At 43.4% G+C, this 25002-nt stretch overlaps 1 protein-coding gene across 1 annotated transcript in view; it reads left to right on the top strand.

Moving 5' to 3' along the window:
• Nucleotides 1–22341, top strand: part of HDX (highly divergent homeobox) — a 33494-nt gene extending 11153 nt beyond the window's left edge. The window contains exons 4-10 of the mRNA XM_009875873.1: nucleotides 2240–2293; nucleotides 11468–11614; nucleotides 13967–14174; nucleotides 16557–16636; nucleotides 19370–19453; nucleotides 21405–21527; nucleotides 21905–22341. Of these exons, the coding sequence (XP_009874175.1) occupies nucleotides 2240–2293; nucleotides 11468–11614; nucleotides 13967–14174; nucleotides 16557–16636; nucleotides 19370–19453; nucleotides 21405–21527; nucleotides 21905–22030 (822 nt within the window). The 3' untranslated portion in view covers nucleotides 22031–22341. The remainder of the gene's footprint in view (nucleotides 1–2239; nucleotides 2294–11467; nucleotides 11615–13966; nucleotides 14175–16556; nucleotides 16637–19369; nucleotides 19454–21404; nucleotides 21528–21904) is intronic.
• The last annotated feature ends 2661 nt before the right edge of the window (nucleotides 22342–25002 follow it).

The following is a 25002-nucleotide window of genomic DNA, read 5'->3' as shown; positions in this document are numbered from 1 at the left end:
AGCAGGAATTAAATTCCTTTAACTTAGGGAAATGTTCCTAAATTTAAAAATAGATTAAAGCTGAGCTACGTGATTATTGGAGTAGTTAAACATCCAAGCAGATGCTTCTTCCAAGTCAGGACTGCGCGATTTGTGTTTTGATGAACTAATTACTGTCGTACATTGGTGGGGTATCTAATTAACAATTAGTTATAGCTTCCTTACTGGTTCAATTAATCAAATTCATGTTGGTGGAACTGAAGAGTAAATTTGATAAAGTGATCAATTTTAATGCCTGAGCGGTTTCAGTAAACAAATTGTTCAGCCTCCTTCCTTTTCTCAGCTTGGCTTTAAGCCTATTGAATGGAGAGGCTCTTCTTGCTGTCCCTCAGGGGTCAAAAAAACCCCTGTGGAAAGTATATATATTTTTAATTATTTTATTATAGACACTGAAGCACAGTTACCTAATTTAGCCTTGTTTTCTTCAAGGGAAAATCCTAAGCCTTACAGTCAGCACGTCAGAGTAGGATCTTAGATATATTGTGAACTTACTGAGTGTTAGGATTCACTTTAGGGATGTTGCTTTGTATGAATGAGCTGCAAGTTTGCCTTATTTAAGGAAATGGGACTCCATTTTTATTTTTTTTTAAATCATGTGTCAAAGTGATTTGTTTGCTGCCCGAGAGGCTTTTGAACACAAGAGGAGGACTCGCTAACACAAGCACAGCTTTGTCATTTTTTCTAACTCATGGTAGCGGTCCCAGTTGGACCAGGACTGGAGTTAACACTTGTGGATGCAGGATAACTCCAGCTTGCTCAAAAAAAAAAACCAAAAAAACCCCACCCCTTGTGCCTTTTGCATAGAGGCAGTTTAGAATGTTCCCATCCGTGTTGTCTTTCAGGTAGTTACAGTGACATAAACTTGATTGTATTGGACATCGTACCTGTCAGAACGAGTGTGTGTTTCTTCCAAATAGCCATCACTGCCCTGTCACGCTGCTTTATCCACATAAAAAAGCACCTTTTTTTTTTCTTTTTGCTCTATAGCCTCACTTTAAAACTGTGCAGAGAAGCCCCCTGGATGGGTACTGAGGATGCATTTAGAGTGGCTTCTGTGGAGTGAGGCTGTTGTGTGGGCTGTAGAATTGTAATAGATGGAACTTGTTTATACAGAATTTCTAAACTGTGTGTGCAACTAAGGGATTAATATTTCATACCCAAAAGCTGATGCTGACTTGCACTTAGGAGAGGAAAGCGGCCACTTCTAGCCCCCCTCGTGCTGTTGTGAGAAAGGGCCTGACCTCAGGTAACCTCCAAGCGCTTCCAGCTAAAAGCTCGGAAGAATAAACACATCTTATGTGCTTGTACACTCGACAGACTCGATCAGGTATTCTATATTTGGTTACGCTTGTGCTGCAAGATTCATTAGTAGAGCACTTTGCAAATACAAAACCTGTTAGCAGTTTGATACAGTCAGAAGCAGCGTGTGGATTTTTCTTCCTCACATATATAGAGTGTATCTAATGACTTGTGATTAATCAGTCTCGCAAGAGCTATGTTTAGTCTCTCAAGCGTTGCTTGTCTGCAGCACAAGATGAACGCAGAATCCTAAATAAGCCTGAAATATTCCAGGCTATAGCACATTTCAGGTGACCTGGGGAAAAAAACAACAGTCCAAGATTATTACTTAGTAAAGGCGGCTCTCTGGGAATGGTGGAGAAGCCATGAGAATCAAGGCAGCCTTTATATCCCTTCCCCTGCCTTCTAGGATCTGGTGTCACCGGGTTTTCTGCTAATACGCAAATCCTTAACATCTGACATTGAATAGTTCAGTTACTAACATGATCTGTTTTTTTTCCTGGAAGCTAAACTGATGTAATTGAAGAATGTGTTATGGCAGTTCTGTTAGCCATTGGCCCTTCTCTAGCTCCAGTCCGCTTAACCTTGACAGTTTCACAACAGATCCAAAGTGTAAACTTCTGTTCTGAAATACAAGTTTTAAGATAGCAAAAGTATCGAAACACTCAAGTTACCATCATGTTATCTAACCCTCACCGGAAGAAAGTGTTTTGGTTTTCGTCTTAAAAATGTAGGGCTAAGTGTGACTTCGGTTTGCTTTTAAATCCTAACATGTTTAAAGACATTCGTACCCAAATTGAGTGAATGATGTTGAAGTCTTTTGAAAGCTGCTCAGTATTAGCTCTCATAGCAACCTAAGCTGCTCTTGTTTTCTGTTCTGTTTCCTCCTTTCCCTCTACAGATTTCAGGAAACCTTACTGTGCCTTGGATTACGGGTTGTTCCAGAAAAAGAGCAGTAAGTACATTTCCATTTAAGTATCTAATGCATCAAGTGAAAGAACGAAAAGTTGGTTAAAATGCATTTTTGAAAATGTCAGTTCTGTTTACATTTTCTGTGGTGGTTTTTCCCCCTTTGTACTTTGACTGGTACAAACGTTATTTGTGAGTACAATGTTTCAGTTAACATTAAGCTGATGTGTTTCTTTAAAAGCAGGTCAAGGTTGTAATCGTGTAGTAAGGTGATGCCCAGGTACAAGAACTGTGCAATTGGCTGAAATCTAACATGTCAGTTGAGTTCAGAGCTCAAGATAGGTTTGTGGGGGTTTTTTTTAATGTTGTAAGTGGAACGGTTGTTAATTGAGGCAAGAGAACGCTTAAGAGAGTAACTCCCGCCTCAGCTACTCTGCACATGCACAGGATTAGTCCCTGCTATTTGTAGTAACTTTGTGGAGTCTAATTTTATCCACATACATGTCATTACAAATTAGGCAGCATCAGCCGGGTTAGTGTCTTCAATTCACAGATGACTCCAAACCATAACACCGAGTCTGAAGCAGCTTTTGCCAGGAAAATCCCTCTGTCCAGCTCTTCTGTTTGATGACTGTTGAGCATTTCCCTTCAAGAGCGGTCTGCTGGCTTCTCTTGGAGGAGCGTGTGGATTCTACTTGCTTGCCATGAAAATAAACCCTAAACCTGCGGGTTGGATGGTACAACTAAGCTTTACAAGAGGCTGGAGAGGGGAGAACAAGTCTGATGATGAGCAATGAGGGACCTGGGGTTGTTCAGCCTAGAGAAGAGGAGGCTGAGGGGAGACCTTCTCACTTTCTGCAGCTCCCTGACAGGAGGATGCAGCGAGGTGGGGTCGGTCTCTTCTCCCACGTAACAAGCCGTAGGACGAGAGAAAGCGGCCTCAGGTTGCGACAGGAGAGGTTTAGGTTGGATGTTAAGAAAAATTTCTTCACTGAAAGAGTGGTGAAGCATCGGAATAGGTTGCCCAGGTTCATCAAATCAAAAGGGCATCTCGGGAGGTGTTCAAAAAACGTGTAGACGTGACACTTCAGGACATGGTTTAGTGGTCGTGGTAGGGTTGGGTTGAGGGTTGGACTTGATGATCTTAGAGTTCTCTTCCAGCCTCTGTGGTTCTGTGATGCTGTCCCCTCCGTCCCAGCACGGGATGGGTTCTTGACATGTGATGGTCCTGCGAAGTGTCTGACTTAAGCTGTAGAACAAATTTCTGCAATGCGTTTAAAACCTTCAAGAATATGAAGGTGCCTGTTTGTTAAGGGTGATTATTAGGGAATTCTTTTTCCTTAGACCTTTACTCCTGTGTCTTTTATCAATCAATAAAATGCACAAACCCCATTGATTAATATAGTCCGATTTGATGGCGTCTGTTTCCAGATTTGTGGATGCACTTTCTGCACTTTGAATGCATAATTAGCCTTCTGAAAGAGACAAGTTTAGGAGTTGACACTCTGAAACTGCTGTATACACACAGGTGTAAGACAACAAAAAGAGAGAAAAAGCTCCTACTTCCTAGGAAACTTCAGTTTCAAATGTGAAATTCTTTTGAAGAAAGAGCGTGAGGGAACAGAAATAGAATGGATAGAGTGGTAGAACTGCGATTACGGCAATTACTGCCATTCAAGCAGTGAAAAGGCTAATCTGTATTTTATTTAAAATGGAGAAGATCGTCTTTTAGATGCTCTGAATTTTTCATCTTTTGCCTTGATGTTTTGTTTCCCTTGCCCTGTCCTTCAACTGCGTCAAGAGAGAAATAAAAACTGTGCAGTGCTGCAGAAACTCTTTCTAGTCTACTCAGCGACGCTGTACGGTGACGTAATCCTGACTGTTAATGAATATTAGGCTAGAAATATCACCCTCTCAGTTATTCATGAGAAAGTCTTTGGAAATCACAGAGTTCTGTGTTCTGTCGTGGTGCGTGTGCAAGGCCTTTAGGAATGCAGAGTTTTGGTTTTTTACAGGGTCGTGGGAAGATAGCAAGGATTCAGAACTAGCAGAGAAGGTACCGGTTGAAGAGAATGAAAAGCGGGAAAATACCTTCACTTTTGTCACCGCATTTAAGACTTGAGCGGACTAACTGTGCTCAAGTGATGTGTGGTCTCATGTCTTAGCAGAATAGTTGGTGTCTAGGGTAGATAGAATTTGGGATGAAAAATGTTTGTCACAGAGGTGTGGGCTCTAGGTAAGCTGTGCCTGGCTGTGCTGTGAAGTTTTATTTTTGGAAGGAGAGCAGGGATTTGATTTTGCTTCTCCCATTTTATTTATTTATTATTATTTCTAATTAAAAGCAGCTCTAATGAATTGTGCTTCAGACTTTATGTAATAACCATTAAGACAGGAGAGTAAGGTTTTAGAATTATTTCCAGGTGGGGGAGATACATCAATGTAACTACTAAAGAAAATATCTCGTTGGGACTGAAGTCTAAAAAGCTTGTGAAAGTTGTGGCTGCCTTTTTGCCATCAACAGCACCTCTTCGCTGCTCGCAGCAGCAGTCCTTCAGTTAATGCAAGGGGAAGGCAAATCTTAGGGTCGTTTCAGACAAAATACATGTTTTTATTATATGATACGCTGCACCAAGGTTCCACAGATCACCTAGGCCTACTGTATGCTGTGATCCCACAAGCTGGAATTACGTTGTGTCTGGCCAGGAACTGGAGGAGCAGACTTCCTTGTGACATATGAGGAAGACATTCGTGGATTAAGTAAGAATCATGATAGTTACTGTCTAAAAATCACTTTACTTTGAGGCCGGGCATTCATCACCTGACAAACTAGCTCAAAATCTCAAGAAGGGCGAGTTGTTGGTTTGTGTGGGTTAGAGGTTGGTTTTGGAAATTGCAGAGTGAGATAACTGGAGTTTAGAGTGTAATATTTTGGCTAGATTATTGCACTGATATAACTTTTCCTTTTTTCTTTTTAGCTACGTTTGGTTTAGAAACACACATTAACAGAATATATGTGATTTTAGCTGGGTGTTGAAGCACTTAAGGCTCTTTTCAAGCTGTGGTACTATGAAATATTTATCAGTTCTGCTTCCATCAGAGCAAACTTCAAGCTTAACCAACCAGTGGGAAAAGATGCAAAAAATCCCTCATGCAGCAACCGAACGGTTTGTGCCCTGGTGGTGTGATAGCAGGAAGAGTTTAAGGGTGTCTTCCGAGGCTGTTGGGCTTGCAGGCCATTTCCAAACACCTTTTTCTCCTGAAGGCTGTGCAGCTTGCTGCTGTATCATCTGCTCTAAATAAAAATCTGGTAGCAGCAGCTTTCTCCCAGTCACTTGCTTTGCCCTTGGGTACCTTTCTTTTTCCTACAAAGGTGGGAGGTGTCTTGTGAGGGGAACTTACCTGCTCGCCTGAGGAGAGAGGAACTGTCAAGACCCAGGGAAAAGCAGTGACTACATCCCAGCTCTCTGAATCCCTCTGCTGGTTATGGCCTTTCAGTTTCATCCGAGGAGAATCCTGCATGACCTGGGGGCTTTTACACCTTTTTACTGTGTAGTAACGTGTGCTGGCCTGCAGAAAGGATGGTTCTCTCAAAGATGTTTCCGTGAGCGACATACACTGTGTCTGAGCGTCAAGAAATAATGAACTGAAGGCTAAAAATAGTGTTAAATGGTGGAGATGGGAAAGGGGGAACTTACATCAAACGGTCGATGCAGAAGTTACTGTTACTACTTACAAATAAGATCTTGAGATAGGAATCCTCTGAAAAAATATCCCTTAGACGTTAAGTAGTCTCAAAGTTCAGAGAATGCTGGCACCATTAGGAGCGGCGAAAAGAGAAAACTAACACTGTACTTGTACAGAAGAGCCCGGGAGTTGTTCCTGCCTTGAACGCTGTGTGCACTTCTGATCTTCCCCTTCCTCCCACGGTGTGACAGAGCGGCAGCGACTAATCAAAGGCCCAGAGCATCCCAACGGGCTCTGGCTCCTCAGACCTCAGAAGAGATGACTGGGAGGGAGTGGAGGAGTGTGGTGGAGAGCTTTAAAGGTATCAAGTGTGGAGAAGCCGACACGGACGGACTCGTTTGTTCCAGTACAGGAGCAGGTGTGGAATCAAACTAGCCTTGGCTTGGCTGAAAAGGAGCTAGGATGTGTTTATTTGGAGAAACTTAAAATAAGAAGTGCCTCTGACATGAGATACTAAGGCTGCTAGAGACTGGTGGAGGTCACTGTTTGTCCTATTTTACTTTTTACTGAACTTTAAAGAACCTTTAAAATGTACAAAAAAATATTACTCGCTGAGATTTCTTGTTGTTTCTCCAGGAGTTTCTGAGCAGTAGTGACTAAAATTAGTTGTGAGAGGTTTGCTTGCTAGAAATAACCTTAGAACATTTCATCGCAGAGCGTCAGAGCTGCGCTGTTGATCTAATGCGATTTCACCGCGATTCAGATAAACATAACTTTTTGTTAGCAGCACACAGTGCTCAGCTGCAGCCTAAATGCAACAGTTATTACGTTTGTATTAAAGCTCGAGTTCTTTCATTTTTAACAGATCTTTTATTAATAAAACCCTGAAGATTGTATATAGCTTTTTGTGCATGTGGCCCGAAACGTTTTCCGCTCATGCACAAAAACTGATCTAAAAAAGCAGCCTCTTAATAAAAGGCAGGATAAGGCCTCTCCACGGCGATGCAATTATTCATACCAATTATAGACACCGGATTTGCACCACAAATATTGCCTGCACAGTGGGTATTATGAGGAGCTCGGCAAAGTGCCAGGAATGTCTATAATAAACTGGGTCATCTCTTATAAGAATGTTGTTATTACACTTGAGAGGTCAGGGGATAAGCAGGGTTTAACCCTGCGCTCGGCAGAACTGCTGATTCAATTTGCTCCCGAGGATTGCTTTTCATTTTGAGCTGATAGTCTATTTTCTGCTGGAAGAAGCTTCTCTCTTGCTTTTCAAACTACAGACAACGGAACCGGTGAATGTAAAGAATTCAGCAAACGGTTAACGCTGCCGGGGATAAAGCTGAGCTTCGAATCAGCAAGCAGGGAATCTGAAGAGAGGAAATGAGAATTGTCCTCATAATAGTTGTTACACTGAAGCGAAAATAAAAGCTGAATTACTGACTTGTCGTCAGCTATGGGAAGTATTGTCCTAAAGATGAAGCTTTTCAATATTATCTTCTGGTATTTTTTCCTATGCTGAGTGATACATAACTGTGAGTGTTATGATATTTATAGGACTTTGGGTTTTTCCCCTCGTTTCCTCAGTTTCTCTGGTGATTTTAAGCATGAGAAATTTATTAACTACATTGGCAGAAGGGTAGTTATGTGTTTGATGTAGAAATTCTACCCTTTATTTTCTCACAAAAGCTTTTGGCTTTTGTAAAAACATGAGGTAATTTTTGAGCAGGCGTCAAACTTGGCTATGGCCTTGTCGAGGAGATGATCCTGCACTTGAGCGTACTTTGTGATTTCCCTGGCATGAAGCTTCCCTAAGGTCTGGTTTCTCTTCATGAAAAGGCATGTGGCACAGTCGGTTGTTACAAAGGTAGGTAGTCTGCATCTGCATTTTGGCCAGGCTGAAGTGTTATTTACATCTTTCTTCTGGGCCACTGGTCAAATTTCAAGTCCAGAAACCTGGTAGATTCTGTCTCCGTGCCACAAGGACCGACCATTCTGCAGACGGTGCGGAGGCTCAGTGGACAAAAAATGGCAAAAATGAGATACAGGCTCCAAAGCAGAAGAGTTAAAGTGAGCTGAGAAGAACTGATTGGAGAACTCGCTGAGTTTGCCAGGGTGGCTTGAGCCGGGCTTCTCCGTGAGCCTGCTCTCCTCAGCCCTGGAGGGCACCTGGCTTCTCGTGCCACCTTCTATTTACGTGCGCTTGGTTTTCCTCTCAGCTCTGTTCCTGCTTTCTGGACTCCCTTATGTGTGTTGTGGGGTTTTTGTTTGTTCTTTCCTATCAGCTGACTGCGAAAACTTGTTCTCCATTTCCTTCTCTGACCTGCGATCGGTGTCAGCGGGACTCGGGCTGCTCTTCTGGGGTGAGTGAAAGCGTGAAGCACCTGGTGTGGCAGTAGCTGCCACAGCAACAAAAAATCAGAATTAGCTCTTGTCCTCCGAAAGGCTAGAGATTTATTTTTGACAAGGAGGCAAAACAAAAACTTTTTTTTCCTCGCTTTCCATCTACAAAAGCCTTCTTTGGAAATGTAGCTAGAGGAGAGTTCCTGTAACTTTAAAACATCTACTTGGAGCTAAACTGTTGAGACTGACTCTACAATCCAGGTCTTGTTACAAAATTCTATAGCGGTTGTGAGGTGAAAAACCACTGAAAAGCAATTTATCTAATCAGACTTTTATTGAAACATTTGTGGTAGGTTATCAGAATTAACATACAGCCACCCAAAATGGAAAAGGTACGGCACTGCTTTTTTTTAAAGTAAAATTTTTGAAGGCCGGATGATTTTGCTAAGTACTACTTTCTCCACTTAAAATCCTTGTATTTAGTAAGTAAAAGCTGAGCAGCCTCTGCCCTCCTCCCGCAGAGCCATCCCTTTGGTAACTCTGTGGTCAGGCCTTGTGTGTCTTAACGTGGGATCCTTTTGCATATTGCGAATATCAAGTGAGCATTCATGGCCTGTGTTCCTTCAGCAGAAGAAGCATTTTCTTAGGTAACTAGAAAATCACGTGGCGAGCAGAAATCTGACCTGCAGCATCAGCTGTCCTGTCTGTGGGTTTTGTTCTAACTCGGCCGTTGGAACAAAGCAGCTGAGAGAAGACACTACCCTTACAGCTGCAATGATATTGGGCAGATTTCTTTTTGCTCCTCTTGTTTCACCTCTCCACTGGGGAGGGGGAATTTCCACAGTGTGTTCTTGGAGCTGGGCATATTGGATAGGAAGGAATTTTGTATTTTCCCGAGAAGTGCAAATAGCAGTAAACTGTCAGAGAGGTGGGTTGTTGCAACCCTCCAGAGCCAACAGCGTACGTTTACTCCTCTCTACAAATGTTTTGAAAAGTGCTCGGGATACTTCAGAAGCTGAAGTTGCCCTCAGGAAAGCAGGGTAGGCCAGAGGGACTCGTGGTTCTGTGCAGTCTGAGCCTTGCGGTGGCTGAGGCTGGCAGGCTGAGGGAGCTGGGAGTGTTCAGCCTAGGGAAGAGGAGGCTCTGGGGCACCTTATCCCTGCCTTCAGCGCCTGAAGGGACCTACAGGGAGGCTGGGGAGGGACTTTGTACAAGAGTGTCCAGCAACAGGACAAGGGGAGATGGATTTAAACTGAAGGAGAATGGGTTTAGATTGAGTCTTAGGAAGAAATTCTTCAGTCCGAGGGTGGCAAGACTGGAACAGATTGCCCGGAGAGGCTGGGGCTGCCCCCTCCCTGGAGATGCTCAAGGCCGGGTTGGATGAGACCGTGAGCAACCTGGTTAAGGGCATCCCTGCCCATGGCAAGAGGCTGGATTAGCTGATCTCTGAGGTCCCTTCCAACCTAAGATGTTCTGTGGTTCTATTCTATGATCATCCTCCTTTCAGCCTTCTCTTTCCTCAGCCCTTGGCTCTCTCTCCCCAGCTGCAGAGCAAGAGCTCTTCCCAACACTTGCTCAAGTTGGGATCTGTTTTACCAAGAGCTCTAACAGGAGGTAGTGCTGCGGGAATTCATGAGACAGCTCTACTCTTATTCTCTGGAAATGACTCGTAGGCAGGAGGAGCTCAGGTCAGGTGTGCAGTGTTCTGAGGGCGAACGGGCACCGGGGGTTTAGCTTTGCTCCGCGGGGTGCTCTTGAGAAGCAGAGTCCGCTTAACTGCACTTCCCTGCTCATCCTGGAGCAGCCTGGAAAGGCGCCAGATGGATTCTTTATAGATTAAAGCAGACAGCAGCGTGCCGTCTCGGCTGCCCGTGGGTGCCCGGTGAATCGCTCCGTCCCTCCCTGTGGAAGGTGGTGGACGGGCGGGATGGACACAGCTCTAAATATATACTTGAATATAGGAAATGATAGCCACAAAAAAGAATTCTCTTAATAATGGGCCATATCTGGACCATATCACTGGTCCTTTTTATTTTTCTTTTACCTGGGATTATTTTAAGGAGACAAGGTTTTGATAGCCCTATTCTATAGTTATACGTGAAGGAGACTCGAGTGCTTCTAACACTTTGGGAAATAGCAAGTTTTAAAAGAAGAAAGTTGCCAGGATTGCATATTCTGACGACTAACAATTAAAATGGGTAACTGTACGAGATTGTCGAATGATTGTGGTTCTGCAACGTTTCTTTTTACTCCACTTGAAAGTTACTTTGTTCTTGCTTTTAATTTTTTTTTGAAATGAGTAAATGCAGATTTCACCTACTGAAATCATGGTTATGTCCTACAAAATTCAACTGTTGAGCTAAAGACAAATTTGCATATGGCTGCCGCTTGTAGTGCCGCACTGATAGCAGAGAGAGGACAAACAGGAGCTTGGTTTGAGTTAAAATCCTGGGCTGAAAGCTTTTGATAAAGCTTGTAAGTTCTCCTGGCAGAAGGTGCTGCGTGCCTACACCAGTTGGAGAAGCGGTAGGATGTCTGGGATTTGTTTTTCAGTGCTACTCCTTTTATCAGGAACCCACTATCGTGTATTGTGATAAATGTACACAAAGAGTTAGGCAACTCACAAATAAGCAGTGGAACCAATTTAAACTCTGAAGCTTACCAAATAAACATTAAAGTATTCCCTTTAGGAACTCAGCATCCTTTGAATTATGCATGTATTGTAGTTTGCAGTAAGATAAAAGAATTTTAGGGGGGGAGGGTGAGAAACTTGAAAAGCCTCAAGGAATAATTTGCATAAATTGGGTGGAGAGAGTAAACAGCACAAGGGGAAAAAATGTTATTTTCGGTAAGGCCGTATAGAGTGAGATAAAACAAATGAAAGAAATCAGGTGGAGTTGAAACAAAGCTGAAGTGCTTTAAATTTGCCTTAGCACTGCCACGGCCTTTAAAGCAAATCCCAGGGAACTCTGTACTGCCCTGGATTAAAAAAAAAAAAAAAAGAAAAAAACCCACCCAACAACAAACTTAAAAAAAATAAATTCTTATGGGACAGTTAAAAGAGAAGAAAAGCCATGGAGACAGTACAACATGTGTGTCTGAGTGCATGCAAGACCTCTGGAACAGTGGTGTGTAAGCAGATTTTTAAAACCAAAATCTAACAGTATTTATTTTTTTTATTTCACAGTTACAGGACCGCACACAGTTTAGTGACCGAGACTTAGCTACCCTAAAGAAATACTGGGACAATGGCATGACCAGCCTGGGCTCAGTCTGCAGAGAGAAAATTGAAGCTGTGGCTGCAGAATTAAATGTTGACTGTGAAATAGTGCGGGTAAGAAATCGAGAGTCTTCCCTTATCTTGTCGCAGAAGCAAAAATAGGACAGTTGAAAGCCTTTAAAAATTTCATGAGGAAGCTTGAAATAGATTTCACGTATTACATAATGAATGACCATGTTGGGAAGTGCTCCCTTGCTCTTTCTGCAGTCTATTTATAGAAAACAGCCCTCAGGTAAGAGTCTGACTGATCAGCAGCAGAAGTTACACTACGAGCTGTTGGACATTCTCTTTAGACTTGAGTAAGATTTTAAGTAGAAGTGTTACTTTTTTTTTTTTAGGGCTATCCTAGAAGACCAAAGAGTGCTATTTATGCCGTTACTAAGATACAAAAAAGCCATTCTAACGATACAGGGAAAATATTTCTCATTGGTGCTTGCAGGATAGAATAATTGTTTTAAACATCCTGCTCAAACACAGGGAGAAAAAAGTATTTTGCAAGAGTGTCTTGAAGCCAGGTTGGGATGGGATAGAGGGCAAAGGGTGCTGCAGAGAATTCTGGGTCACTGCAGTTTGATAGTCCCTATAGGTGTTGTTGAGGAAAAATTGCTTTAGAAAGTTCAGAAATACCTGAGGATCATACAAAAAAATGCATGACAGTTTATTTTTTTTTTGTTATTATTAAGAACATAAAGATTTAATACATGAGGTCAAAGGCTACTGAGTAGGCTTAATGAGTCTGGTCACCTGCACTTCACAGGCATGTTTTGTGGAGGTAATATCTGAGGGATATAATTAGGATTATTAAGCTGGTTTCCGACATAGAAATACCGATCTGCTCCTACACTCATTGCACTGCTCCAGAATGTTCACTGCAGGATATGGAGCCCTATTAATTTTCTTTCCTGTTTTAATTTGAGACACTATAAAAATCTGTGCATCTTCTATGACATATTTGGGATGTTGGACAAAAGATTTTCAGCATTGGAAAGTGTATAAAAAGGCAATATCTACCTTTCCCAAATTGCTCAGGTTTTTTTGCTGATTTTCTTGCGGTAAAAAAGAAGCAGATTTGCTTTTAAATCTTATAATTATTAGCACTGTTCAATACCGTCATGAAATTCTGAGAAAATTTAAAGAGTGCCGATACACTGTGGTAAAGAGACACATAGGTCTGGAAGGGGCCATTTGTGTGATTTTTATTCCAAACACCACATAATATAGAAAATACCCAAGTAGCTCCCTGTGTACCTGCTTTGCATTCTTCAAAGAGGAAAATCACTATGCTGGGAAAGCAAATATCACTCAACAAAAATGATTTGCCAAAAATAGTGTAAAGCATGTCATCTTCTAGCTAGTTAGAGAGATTCTGCTTTAAATAATATTATTCATTTTTCCAGGCTGGCACAGCATGACCCTGTCTTTAGCAGCTGGGAGTGCTGTTAATATTTCTTAATCCCTCTATTTGATAATCAAGGTATTATAAGCAAAAAGTTTTTTACTGAACTGTTTCATGCCGTGTGTCAGAGCTGTGCTTAAAGGAAGTGTGAGGGGAAGAGGAGCAACGCAGGTTAAGGCCAGAGTAATGTTTAGCATTATCTTTAAAGGAAAAAAACCCAACAATATTAAAATATGTTTGTTAACTCTTTTTTTTGAAAGAGTGCGTTGGCTGTGCCACTTGTTACAGTAGGCTCCTACATACCTTGCTGCAAGCAATGTTTCTTAAAGGTTTGTCTTCCAACCAAAACGGACTGAAGGACAATGTTCTGAACTTAATTCTACCAAGTAATGCGCTCGCATCTGAGTGAGTGATACAGAGCTGTCACCTTGGGCAATTCCCTCTGCACCGTAGGAAATCCTAGAGCAGGTGGGCCATTCCGATCACTGCAAGTTGCAGAGTGGGAGAACGTGGGTCAGAGATCTTATGTTCACTTCGTTGAATAATTTAGGTGAGCAGAAACCTTGCAAGGTCTTTCTGTAGAGCAGGGTTCACTTCAGACTTAGGCCAGGTTTCTCGGGATGTTGTTCAGTAAAATGTTGAGTGCCTTCAAGACCTGAGTCTTTATCCAATTTAATTTAATTTATCCAATGGATAAATGGTGCTGATGCCTCACTGTAAAGCGTTATTTTGACTTTTTTTCTCAATTCCAGTCAGAGCTGCCCTTGCTGTGCCTTGAGGTTGTTGTTTTGCTGTGCACCTTCCCTTTTCCCGTGTTGTGGAGGGCTGGACCTGGACGTGGTGTTCTGGGAAGCAGCCTCACACGGGTCAAACACGGGGGGATAATCACCTCCCTTGAACTGCTGGCTGCGCTCTGTTCCTAGAGTACAGATGTGCCAATTTCACTTGGTTGTGGGCCTGTTGCTTTTGTTATAGTTTCTGATATCATTCTTGTTTATTTTTCTTCCAAGACTTGGATTGGGAATCGAAGACGGAAATATCGTTTAATGGGAATTGAGGTGCCACCCCCTAGAGGAGGTCCTGCTGATTTCTCTGATCAATCTGAATTTGTCTCTAAATCAGCACTTAACCCGGGAGAGGAAGCTGCTGCTGAAGTGGGGGATGAGAATGATCGGAATGATGAAGTATCAATCTGCTTATCTGAAGGAAGCTCACAAGGTATTTGGAAATTACTACTGTGTGTGTGTGTTATTAATTTTGTGCAGTGTGCGTGCTTTGGGTTCTCTGTTGTACACATGCAGAAGTGTCCCGAAGGGTGTCTGACAGTCACAAATTAGCTGCCTCGGCTATGTTGAAGGTACAATTTGGTCTCTTTCTTTTACCTCTCTCTCTGTATGAATGTTGCTGTGTTTTTATGACAAAGTTTGTTGTGAGACCTCCGTTTCTGTGAGATTCGTCCCAAGCTAAGTGACAAGTTCACAATTTGCTGCTGCAGCTGAGAGATGAGCAGGCAGCACACGCGTTTAAATCTCGCTTCCCTAGGAAACCAGGTATTAAAAACTGCTCTCTGTTAACCGGCCAGCCTGAATACCCTTTCCTGTCAGCCTGAATCACACCAAACCCAACAGGCACTAAGTGTGGAAACCTGCTCGCACGGAGCTGCCCGGAGCTGTGCGCCTACGGTTTTCCTGACGTTAAGTCCACGCTGGTCAGACGCTTTCGGAAGACAGATTAGCTCAGGCTTGGTCTTGAGCTGAAGGAGCGTCCCGGTCCGTCAGGGCCCAGCAGAACTGCTGCTGTGAAGCTGTCTGCGGCGCCAGCACGCGCTCTGCCCAGCAAATACGCACCAGCAGAGAAGATCGAAGTCGGGAGCAGGGCACTGCTCGGAAGGCTGAGAACCGCGCACGCGGGGAGCTCCGTGTTCTTGGCAAACAGCGTGATCTGGAGTGATAAAGTATCTCCAACTCAATTCCCTTTTCCTCCACCTCTCAGGACTGCCTGACTGTGTTGAATCGATCTCTCCCTTCCCTCGTGTCCATCAGCACGCGGGGCCCGAGGCGAGTGGGCTGCCGCTGCGCGTGTTCCCCGGCTCCCCCAGCTCAGCTAATTGCTCCCAGTGCTTCTGATTAGAAGGATCAATAAAAAAAGCAAACCTGATCTGGTGCACGCTACTGCAGCTTAACGTGCCAGGCTTGATCTTGGCGTTTTGTCTGAACAGTTTAAAAGGAAAGAACTGGAGAAATAGAGAACTGCTGGGAAGGAATTTGTGATAGCTTTGTCATTTTCCACGGAAAGAGAATAAGACGATCAAGAAGTGGGTCAAGTGATTGAAAGCCAAGCGAGATGCAGAATCTAACAGCCCTTGATTTGCCTGAGGTGTGGAAGGAACCGATGGCGTCAGATCTGCTTGAAAGAAAATGGTGACAGGGGAAGAGTCTGAATTCTCTGTAGGTTAAAGTGAGAACTAACGCATTTCTCACGTGAGGCTTTCATAAAACAAGACAAGGCTGTAAGACTGGGAGTAGGTTATTAGAATCAAAGCTTAAGAAATTGCAAGAAAACTCCAGGATTTCCACAGCACCCAGGAATCCCACTTTCGTTCCTTTATTCTACCACCAGAATTATTTTCTATTCATTTCTCCAGTTCAAAGGAGCAGGTTTCACTGCTGCAGCTCAGCTTATTTTGAACTTCCTGGACCATATTGCTACCGATAATCACGTGTGCTATTCAGTCACACGTGTATGATTTGTTTTAATGTCTGAGAACAATAATTTTTAGTCCCTGATTTATGGTAGAAAACACAAACAAAATAAAAAAACCCTTATCTCAAAGACTGGAAAAAGATAATTTTAGTCACCTAATTAAAATGTAGTTTTGAAATATTTAAAAAAAAAAAGCTGTGCTCTGATGCAAAATTAAGCATTAAAGTTTGAGAAAATTTGAGAAACATCCCTGATGAGTAGGATTATCTTACTTGTTTTTTTCATGTTGGTCACAGTTAGGGCTGTTCGAGTCATCCAGTGCTTGTGGTTGTAATTTAAGGGTAAGATTTGCTCTGCTTTCAAGTGTGGCCTTTGCTTATACAGAAGAGAGCAGCTTAGGTTCACTGGGAATAAACATTTGCCATCCAAGAATGCAATAATCTGTGTGATCAGTTTTTGGTTCAAAAGTAATCAGTGGCTGCAGGGAGGAGGTGGGATTCTGATACGTATCCTGTAATTTCAGGGCACGCAGGATTTTTCGCATAGTAATTCATTTTACGTGTTTGTTTTTTTTTAAAAAAAGTTCCACACATCTCTGATGTGAAACTATTCTTTGCTTTTGAGTATTCCAAAGTGAACCTAAAAGCCAGGTACGTTGCAGGAGAGTAACTCGTAGTTTTCCTGGTGTTTCAGGTAGTGATTGGCGTGGTGTTGTCCTGACTTACTGGTGAAATGTCTTTTTTTACTAAGACATACAGTGTTTTTTTATGAATAGACACTGATGGCCTGACTTCGCTTTTGTATCTAGCAGATGGGCCATATTTAGTGGTAAACACTAATAATGTTCCTTCAGCATAAGATTTGGAAGTAATGTGAAAAACTGGTTTATTTCTGCAGAAGAGACAAATGAAGCTCTTCAAAATGAAGAAATCGGTCACAAAGATGATGACCAGAATCCTGTATCTGCTGATAATGTGGTACGTCCACCTTTCCTTTTCCACTGGCGTGACCCCCAGAACTGCCAACACTGAGGTTGTTGTCCAGCACGAGGGTGTTTCACTGGGTGAAAATTTCAGCTGAGCGTGCTGAGAGTCCTTCCTAGTTGGTTGAGCGCCAAAAGGATCCGTACTAGGAGTACTAAGGCACAGAGCTGTGCACGTTCGGTAGCAGTCGGGCTTTTTCTGTTCCTCTTCTGGAGTGCAAAGCACAACGCGCGGGCACTGCTCTCTAAGTACCTAGCACAGTAAAAGAGTAAGAACAAAAAACATAGAAGAATAACTGAAAATGGCTTTTAGAACGTCAGGTAGCTCTCGTGCTTCCTGTCCCCGACTAACCTTGGATGTGTGAGATCAGACCAGGGCGGGTTTGCGCTCTGCGCCCCCATACCCTGGGCAGGGCATCACTTGGGTGTTTCTTGTTTTCTCACATCGAGTCAAACACCGTTGTTCTTGCTGGTTATAATCACCAGCAGTGAGACAAGGAAGGAAAGAAAGAGGGAGGAGTCAGGGCAAATAATGCAGTATATCCCCTTTGCTTAGCCTGCCTGCTCTCCAATTAGAAGAAAGGAGAGGAGGAAGAGGAGAGGAGACCCCAAGTGGCAGAGTAATCTTTATCTTCAGAGTTACGTGCAGAATGAACAGGGGGTGGTTCCAGTTCCCAGACGCAGTCAGAGATTAAACCGTAGCTCAGAACGTGACAGCAACGGTTGTTTTACACTAACCACACAGAACCTGAAGCGGGAAAGCAAACAGGAGATTCCCTTCCCTCTCTGTATATAGACGAGAGAACCTTTTCTTTCGTTTGTTAATACCTGAGCATCTTTCGCATAAACTGAAGTCCCGCGGCTGTATTTTCTGTGGCTGCCTGAACTGAAACAGCTGCCTTCTCCCTTGCTGTTTACTTCACCGGCCTGCTGTGACCTTACCGATAATTGCCCGGAGTTTCAGGCTGATGCGTTTGCCATGGAGATGCAGAATGTAAAATGACAGAGGTAAAAAGGTTTGCAAAGATGTTGTCCGAGAGACTCGATTCTCCAGTCTGCCTGAACTCCAGCATTATCGAATCTGATGTAATAAGGGGGAGAAAAAGAGCAATAGGTTTTTCATACTGTGTTCTGAAAACACTGTAACAGAATTTTTAAAATATACACAGTTAAAATGAGACTAAAATACATTGGACTTGCATGAGAGAGGCAGTTTCCTGATTTGAAATTCTAATCTGTTCTTTCCCCTGCTATCTTAAAATGTATTATTATAAGATAGTGTGAATGTTTGGCATTTATTTAGAGACTCTTTCCTCAAGCTGAGTTTAAAACCAAAAATATTTGAATCACAGTGTTACTCAGGCTATGATATAGCAGCAGATCTTTGTCACATGAAGCTTTTAAAACGTTATCACTTCAGCTGGGTTGTCAGACACCGAAGCACAGAAAATGTGATTTTACCCTCCCTACCTTCAACACATACTTGTGAGCTTGGTGGGTGCTCCTAGTGAGAGTCTGTTAACCTCTCGTGAAGGATTTCTCCTCGGCGATTAGAAGGAAATTTCCGTCGGCCGCTTTGCAGGCAGACGGGAGACACACACACGTGGTGCCCAGAAGAAACCTCCTCTAAAATAACACCTCGAGAACTAACCTTCAAGGCGTGTTCTGTCCCTGCAGGCCCTTGCCTGCACTACAAAAGCACAGTAAAGTTGTCTTAATTTAGTGCATGCAGTCTAATAAATGTCTACAGCCGTCAAAATAATGAAAAGTAGTAAAACCCACCCAACTCCTCATACTTGTGCTGCTTCCCTCTCGAAAATGTAGTGAGATTTGCAGTTTTGGCTGGAGTGCTTGTTGAAAACGCCGTTCTTACCAAGTCCATTCTGTCTGAGATCTAGCTTAGGTATGAATAAAAGTTAAAAACTCTAAAATGCACTAAAAAGGAGTATTTTTTGGTTTCTTCTATTGAAATAACCTCTTCACATCATTTACTTACTGAGAAACGTTTTCCTTTTGGAAGGAAAATGGAGCATGCAAGGAATAAGTAATGCACAAGGGAATCTTTTAAAGCTTTGGATAGGATTGGGATTTATTTCTGTGTTCTAAACAGCATTAAGCTCAGGCTTTCAGGCAGCACTTCAGGCACCTTCAGAATCCCAAGATAAAAAACTACAGAGAATTTTTGTGAATGAGGCGAAAGTGTCCCCGTCTCTGAATTTGCAGCTGCACTTCGCGTCAGCCTCCTGTGCTGTTCAGGGCCTTTGACTTGCACTGTGGCCAAAGGAGACCTCTTCCATTTTTTAGGCAAGAAGTAGGTCACTCAGGACTCACCTGCCACTTTGCCATAACGTCTTTTTTGCTCCAGAGGAATAAACTTTCGTGACCTTTGCTCTGCAGGAGGTCTTCAACAAAAGGCTGGCGGAATAAAATAGGCTGTAAGGAGATGGAACGCGCGACTTCGCGCTGAAATCGTGGTGACGCTGAGCTCCTCCTCTGTAAACAGCCCGAGTCACCGCGGCGGCAGCTCCAGTTTCAGTTGGGATTGTTCCTGGAGCTGGTGGCTGAGGTGCAGGATTGCCACCTAATGGGGGCTGCACAAGGCAGAATCTCTTTGGAGCGAGCTCTAGGTCCCCGTTGCCGTCGTCCTGCCGGGCTGGTTGTCATTTGTTCGTTTGCCCTAACCTCTGTATTCGAAAATTTGGAATGAACCCTTTTCCTTCCGTTTCAGAAAATAGAAATTATAGACGATGAAGAAAGCGATATGATAAGTAATTCTGAAGTGGACCAGATGAGTTCTCTTTTGGATTACAAGGTGAGAGACTGGGCTGCGGAACGTGCAGTGGGATGGTCCGCAGGCCGTTCGCGCGGGGGTGTCTGTGAGGAATTCGGCAACGGCACAGGCGAGCCTGCAGCTCCTCCACTTCTGTTGCGATGTGGCACATCACACCCTCCATCGCATCTCCTCGCCCCAAGTACAGCTGGATTTACCCACATTTCAAGCCAGAGGGAGGCAGGAAAAGTCCTGTTTCTGCAGAGCAGTTACATCACTTTTGCTGTAGCCATCTGCAGCTTCCACCGCGCGTCCCAAAAACAGCAACTGACTTGGCCTCTAAACCAAAACTTCCTTTCTCTGTGTAGCTGCTTTTCCTTTTGATTTTTTCTTTTTGCTTAGAAAACAGGTACGCTCCACTTACGATAATCGATGACCAAAATAATAAACAGATCACCTTTTCAGAACAGAAAATGACTCCTTCCAGCAGCGTTTTCCTGGTGAGGGCAGTGGAGAATGAACGCAGCGAGGGAGTGACCTTTTCTTAATGTCACCTGTCACGCAGCGCGAGGCTGGTTGTGACAGCGTGCCCTGCAGAGCCCTGTCTGTTGGTTTGTTGTTTGACACCAGCCATTAGTCTTTGTGCCTGGCTGTTCTCGGCGTAAACCTCAATTCCTCCTTTTGCTGGGCAGAATCTAAACAGGCGACTTCCCAGGTTCCATCTGAAAGAAACGCATTCAGCGAATTTTCCTGGGACAGCCTCAAAATAGGAGCCAAATTCTTCCGCTCTTACTCTCAGAGCTGTTACAACCTGAAGCAGCGATGTTTTGACTTTTTAGGGGAGGGGGCGGAACAAACCAAACCAGCAACTGTTTTTAAGCACTCATAACAAACCTTCCAGTTCATCACGTAGCCTCATCTTTTCGTATCAACTTCACCTGAATTATCTGTGAACCTCAGTACTTACTTTCTGTGGGTGCTGGGCACTGCTAACGGTTCGGACGTGCGTACTTTCTCCCTTGTTCCCTTATGGGGGATGATGCACATCTGGTGCTGTTACATCAACACCTTTTGCAAAAAGGCACAGAGACTTTGATCTTGAGAAACGAGCTGTTTATTAGGCTGCGTGATCTTTACAAAGGTAAATAAGCAGAGAAAATTAATTTTAGCTCTGTGCTGATCAACAGAGTGAGCGTTTTCATCTTGCATACCAATCACTTGGTAAGTTGGAAGGAGTTATTGGGAATAAACTAAAGTACTTAGCAAATCTGATTTTTGATTAAGTTTGATATTTTTATATTAAGTGATTTGCAAATATGGTAACACAGATTTACGCAAAGGTTGGAAAAATGCTTTTTGAGCAACACCATGCGCATTACTGGTATTTCTCCACTTTGTAAATACATTCCTATTTATTCTGTAACCCAGGAAATCTGGGGGAGGTTGGGGAGCTGTGACACTTGATGATACGTGACAAGCTCGGCTGCGCTAGAGGATGCTCTGTCCAAATTTGCGGTAGCCTTGAGGAATCTTCAAGTTATTTGCCCTGGTCTTTGTGTCAAGCCTCCTGCTGCAATAACGGAATTTAGTTGCTCTGTCTTCTCACGGGCACCCTGTTTTTCTTTATTTTAAAATGGAATTAGAAGTCATCCTTACAAAATCAAAAACTTTCGCCCAAGTCGTTAATGCTTTAACACGATGGGTAAATCTGAAATGTCACATCACCGGGGGGGATAAGAGGACTGAAATCCCTGTTTGCAGGGTTAGTGACACCACAGAAACTTCTGTTTGCATCCAAACTCCACGTGCGTTGTTTTACAATTCTGTCCCCACAAAACTTTTGGCTGTAGTTGGGAGGAGTCACAATAAGCACGTTTTTTGCTCATTTTCACTAAAATCGTTTAGTTTTGACGCAGGCGGGTTTAGATGTCGTTAAGACGATGCAGTGCTGTTGGTTATTTCCAGAACTTCATGTAATTTCCCCCGCCCCCAGAATGAAGAAGTCAGATTCATTGAGACTGAGTTGGAGAATCACAAACAGAAGTATTTTGAGCTACAGACGTTTACTCGGAGTTTGATACTTGCTATTAAATCAGATGATAAAGAACAGCAGCAGGTAAGTCTTAAAGTCGGTTTTAGCAGGGGAAGGCGTTTGGTATTTTGTATTCTCTCCCTCCCTTGGTTTTATTCCGTAGCGCCCAGAGGCTCAAATTATGATCAGGGCAGCGTCGTGCTGAACATCCTATTTAGGAAGAGATTTTATTGCTTTTATTTTTTTCCTTTTGCTTTTAAGATACATCATCTTGGACAATATTTTACCTTTCAATATCTGTCAGTACTGACCTGTTTTATTTTTTTTCTTTTTTTACCAGTCTAATACCAACACTGACTGAAAAGCTCAACGGATTTTTTTTCACTGTATGTTGCAAAGACAATGCTGACATAAAGCATGTGCCTAATGCTATATCGTAATTTATTTATTTTTACTTACAGGCACTGCTTTCAGACTTACCTCCTGAATTAGAAGAAATGGATTTCAATCATGCATCACCAGAGCCTGATGATACCTCATTCAGCTTGTCGTCTTTGTCGGAGAAAAATGCCTCGGACAGTTTGTGATTTCTCTTTCGCAATGACAAAAAGGAAACCCCGCGTAACGTGCCGGTCTCAGGAGCACGGCGTTTGGCCAGGCGGCGTTTGTCAGTCCGAAACGAGAAAGCCCAAGGTGGAGCCGACTTGGCTGAAGGACGACCGTAGGATGTCCTGGCTGCAGCATGTGCTGTCGAGAAATTTCAAACGTTGGGGTTTGGGAAATGAAAGAACTGTCTGAGGGAAGGTTTTGCTTTTAGCGGGCTGGCCTTGAACCCGATAACTCCTGACTTTCCAGAATAACTCTTGCTCTGTAGCAAAGTCTTTTTGAGCAGGGATCCAAGAATGGAAAACAAATGTCCTGTTAGACACACACCTAATTCTTCAGAGTTGCTTGCTCACCAGTCCTGTTTATTATTTTTGTCCCTGTTTTTACTCAGGTAGGTGGACTAAAAATCGAAGATCTGAACAGAATAATGAGCTTTTTATGAGCTGTGGTTGAGCCCTTTTGAAAATCTGAAAATAAACTAAAGTGGTTTTCAGTATGTGACTTCACATCATGGAATCTTCCGTTTTCTGACCAAAATAGCTGAAAAGAAAATTTGAAAGGCTAACTGAAAAATTGGAATCATCGTCAATAAATTATTCATGTGAAGAAGGAGTCACACGCGTTGTAACAAGTGAGATGGAGATGGGAAACTTGATAGCTGGAGATGGGAAACTTGATAGCTGGAGAACGCGACTCTGCTCTCACAGTAGCGATGGGATTAGATGTTTACACTAATACTTCGGGGTTTACGAATGTAGTTACAGTTTTTATTTGTCGAAGGCTGAGTGCTGAAGTTCTCTTTGTTTTCAGTGTTGGTTGTGTATTCCACAAATTTTGCTCCATTTTATCAAGACACCGTCATAAATCCACAGCTGCTGTTGCATCCTGGAAGGTACCAAGTCTTTGGAAGTGAGTGTTGCAGATTTTCTAAATGTCACCTGGTTTTGAAGTAGCCCCATCTGACCGATTTCTGGGGCAGCTGCCAGGTGCCAGTTTCTAAACTGTGACCTTGCTCGCAGGGCAGTCGGTGGCTGAAGTGAATTTCTTCTTTCTGAGCTGCTGTTGACATCGGATCCCTTTACTCAGTCGATGAAGTGGGTGTGCACACACGTTGGAGTAGATCTAGTGGGGCGTGTAGGCGCCTGCCAGTATTACTGATGCTCTCTAACTTCTAATCTGAATAGTCCTTGGCAAGTGTTCTTGAAACGGATCACAGCTGGGTAAAAAGCCTGATCTTTCAGTTTTATGCCAAATAATAATTTACTCCGGTGAATCCTTATTCGTGTAGTACAGCAAGTAATCCCCTTAATTTCAGTGGGAGGTCCACGGTGTAGCTCAGAAAATCCAGAATGTTGGGGAAATAGCACCTTTTTTTTTTTTAATACTGGGATTAACTCATGATTTTAGGTTTTTCTCGGTCTACTCTGTTCTTCCTTATTCAGTTTACAGCTTTATTTCTTTTTTCCGTGCTCTCCTCTTCCAGAGTTTCTCTTTCTGTGTGTTGTCCTTGGGCACGGGGAACTTGCAGCAATACCGTTACCGCGCTGGCCGCAGAAAGGACAGGAGCGGTTTTAAAAGCTTTTTAAAAAATCCAAGCTAGTTTCACACTTCCAACTACTCTACAATTTGGTCAGTGCCCAAAAGACCTCTTTATCTTCTCTTCTACAGAGTAACCGCGCAGCAGCGCGCCGCGGAGCCCGTGTTTGAGTCTAGGCGTTACAACTTGGAGGGAGATCCCGGGAGAGGGCGAGTGCGCTGGGGGTAACTGGGAGGTCAGCGGGAGGTTACTCATCCTTTCGCTCCCTGAGCTGAAACCTCTCACCCTGGCCAGCAGACACGTCCCTACTCAGAGGAGGAGCTGTATTTTAGGTGTTGAAATTAAGGTTTGTGAGCACAGATCACAGTGCTGTCCTTCAGATGTAAGACAGAGCTCAACTGTGGTTCCGCTTGCCCTGGAAAAAGTAATTTATAAAAGGTTTTCTATACTGGGCTAACAATGCTTTCTCTTACGGTTCTTTCTAAATAGGAAGTTTGTGCTACTGACAACGAAAGCTCTTGTTTTCTGTGAGCTTTGCTCAAATAATAAAAATAGCGCTGTGACTTGCCACTATTTGGACCCTATTTTCCTGCTTCTTCCACTTAAAATGCGATGACAAAAGGCAGGATGGTCGTAGTGAGAATTCTCGATTTCACGATTGGTTAAGTCATCCACCTTTACATGAGGAAAAGCTTCACTGATGATTCTTATTTTGCTACGTCTTGCTGCCATTCCGTACGCCAGACAAATGGAAGGCGTTAATGTGGAATGGACTGCTGCCAGACTCGGGCGGTTGTGTAAGAGCCTTTTCACGAGGGAGCTGGGACCCTCTTTAGGCCGTGCGGCAGAAGCGCGAGCTGCCCTCAGCGCTCATGTCATCCCTCCGAGCGTGTTGTTCTTGGGTCCTTTTCTCTTGTCGGGTGACAAGGCAAGACGCAGCGAAGCAGTCGTGTGTCCATGCTCTGAAACACTTTTATTACAGGAGAAAAGAGTACAAAATACATTCCTGCGTAACTAAATGCTCTATAGGGTGATACCCTGCAGGTGTTCTGTGGGTTTTTTTATCCCCACTATGGATGTGGATTTCCTGCCAAGTGTAAAACAAAACTTTTAAGGATGTATCACTGTTACAGGTATTTAGTTCTGCAGCGCAGCGGCTGAAGAGCAGCTCGTGAGGTCCCGTAGTGTAACCGTTAACCCTCCTGGCGAGCGGCGAGAGGACGCCTCTGAGCATCGCGCTTCAGACTAGCGCCGTGCACGTGCTGTGCGATTTAGGGGGGATTGGTTTTTTTGGCTTGCTTGTGTCCCTGGCAGGCAAAGCGATGGGGTAATCGAGCGGGCAGATTGTGTCCTGATGTGTGTAACTTGTTAAGCTGGACCTTAGAGCGGTAGGAGAGAGTTGGGTGTCTTCCTTTC

This window comes from Apaloderma vittatum, unplaced genomic scaffold (genome assembly GCF_000703405.1).
Source record: "Apaloderma vittatum isolate BGI_N311 unplaced genomic scaffold, ASM70340v1 scaffold5229, whole genome shotgun sequence".
Taxonomy (NCBI): Eukaryota; Metazoa; Chordata; class Aves; order Trogoniformes; family Trogonidae; genus Apaloderma; species Apaloderma vittatum.
The sequence above is the reverse complement of the archived record's forward strand: the minus strand, read 5'-3'. Positions and strand labels throughout refer to the sequence as shown.